This window comes from Hemiscyllium ocellatum, chromosome 35 (assembly GCF_020745735.1).
Source record: "Hemiscyllium ocellatum isolate sHemOce1 chromosome 35, sHemOce1.pat.X.cur, whole genome shotgun sequence".
Taxonomy (NCBI): Eukaryota; Metazoa; Chordata; class Chondrichthyes; order Orectolobiformes; family Hemiscylliidae; genus Hemiscyllium; species Hemiscyllium ocellatum.
Window position 1 is genome coordinate 27237674 of NC_083435.1, and position 2263 is coordinate 27239936.

Sequence of the window (2263 nt, forward strand, 5' to 3'; positions counted from 1 at the left end):
TTCATACCAAGAGCTCAGGCGCTGCACCAGGCAAAAGGGAGATCGAACTCTGCAATGTTAACGTCATACCAATCCACAAGAAAGACATCAAAGTGAATGGAGATAAACAGCAACTCGCCATCATACAACCACTGGAGGGTCAGTTGCAAGTATTTATAATGAATTCATTTGAAAAGTAAGCATTCTTCAACAAAAAAATCAGACACTACATGAATTGATGCTTGCAACATTGGACAAAGGCATTTCAGTTTACTCATACTCATATATCCGATATTCAATACAGATTTTTTTTTCAGAAGATACATTAACATTTCGATTGATACAATTCAAATATGCTGACATTATGGCATATAAGCATGTTAACTTGACTCATAATCTTTCCAAATGAGCTTGAAGTTTCCTATTATGGTTGAATGCAACTTAAAGAAGTATTCGCTATATTGTGACTATTATTGATGTCTTATTTTGTTGCACTTATATTCTTACACTGACACAGGAGAAGATGTTTGAACGTTTTCTTGAAGGTCATATTGCACAATGCGTAGCAGGCAGGATTCAATGTACTATTGATATAACAGAGCCAGTATCCGATGTTCCAAACTATGCTGGGGACACAGATTAAGCAGAAGGTATCCATGAGTACCATGACATTGTATGGAGTCCATGTAATTAGGAAGGCCAGGAGAACAGCCAGAATGGTCCTAGTTACCTTCTTTTCTCGTAATACAGCACCCTTTGCGCTTTTAACATTTGTTTTGCTCGCATTAACAATGTTATTTGTTGTTCTGTTCTCTCTATCATTCCTATTCCTGATGTTTAACCCTGATACTCTTCGCATGTTGATGCCACAGACATCATTCTTTTCAAATTCGCTGCAAATTGAAGAGCATGTCAAGTTGCCTGACCTGAAATTATGGAATGCAATGAAACAATTGGTGCCCGTTTGTGTCGCGTTTTCCTTGTTCGCATTTGATGACGCCAGGTTGAGTAAATCAGATTCTCTGGAAAGTGCCTCCGCTTTTCTTTGAACCCAACTGGCACCTAATGTTCCATTACGTATTGTGTCAGGTTTCGTGTTGACCTCCAACAAATCATCAAGAGTATTTGTTGTTTTGGTGCGGTTTGGTTTCATTAATTTGCCATTCACTACACTTGGAGTATCAGTTACCTTAGATAATTCAGAATGATTTCTATCATCCTTCATTCGACTCTTGCTGGCACGAGATATGTACACATACAAAATCGTCATTATGGTAACTGGGATATAAAAGGCAATTATAGCAGTGCCAAAAGTTACAGGTGGATTTGAGAAGAACTGTACGTAACACTCGCCCTCTTGAACAACCCGCTCACCTACAATGAACTGCCAGAAGAGAATGGCAGGAGCCCACAGGAAAAAAGACAACACCCAAGCAGTCGCAACCATCATCCCTGCCATCTTAGTTGTTCGTTTCACTGGGTAGATAAAGGGCTTTGTCACACAGAAGTAGCGGTCAAAGCTTATGATAAGAAGGTTCATAACAGAGGCGTTACTGACAACATAGTCTACAGTAAGCCATAAATCACATACCACTGGACCCAGAGGCCAATATCCATTTACAGTATAAATAGTGTAAAGATTCATAGAGAATGCTCCAATGATCAAATCAGCACAGGCTAAGCTGAAAATAAAATAGTTATTAGTAGTTTGTAATTGTCTGTTTATTTTGATAGAAACAATGACCAGAATGTTTCCAATGATAGTCACCAAACTTAATGCTCCTGTAACAATCACAATGCAGACCACTTCAACCGTTTTGTAAGGGCAGCATCCTGCAGGTGCAGACAAGTCCGTTAAGTTGCTGAGAGATTGAGTTGCTTCTGTTCCATTTGCCATAAGTCTCCTCTGATCTGTACTTAGCACTAATAAGGCATAAATGAATAGGAGAAAAGAAAAGGATTAGGAAAAAGAAAATAAATATTGTGCATTTAAAAAACAAACAACATCTTTTCAGTTTAAAATTCAACCAGGAAGATATTTTAAAATGTGCTCTCATAAGCTTTACAGATTTCGTGTTCTTGTAGTGTTATGTTAAATGAACGTTCCCACGTCGTTCAATATTTGATGCTCACTTTCAGTTGCATATCATTTGAGATGGACATATGACAGATTTTCAATAATTTGACAGATGATTGGAAACTGGCATTTTAAAACAAATGATGACAACTTCGTGATCACCATTTTGATCTTAACATTATAATCAATATTTAAGAAGTTATTTTT

At 37.4% G+C, this 2263-nt stretch overlaps 1 protein-coding gene across 1 annotated transcript; it reads right to left on the reverse strand.

The window, feature by feature from the left end:
* Positions 1-460: 460 nt before the first annotated feature.
* On the reverse strand, positions 461-1876 carry LOC132832585 (muscarinic acetylcholine receptor M2-like). Its single transcript, XM_060850674.1, has one exon. The coding sequence runs from the start codon at positions 1874-1876 to the stop codon at positions 461-463; it is 1416 nt and encodes a 471-aa protein (XP_060706657.1).
* Positions 1877-2263: the final 387 nt, after the last annotated feature.

Bases quoted from the DNA above. Each gene is read 5' to 3' on its own strand.
- LOC132832585 (XM_060850674.1), bottom strand. From the start codon at position 1,876: ATGGCAAATGGAACAGAAGCAACTCAATCTCTCAGCAACTTAACGGAC.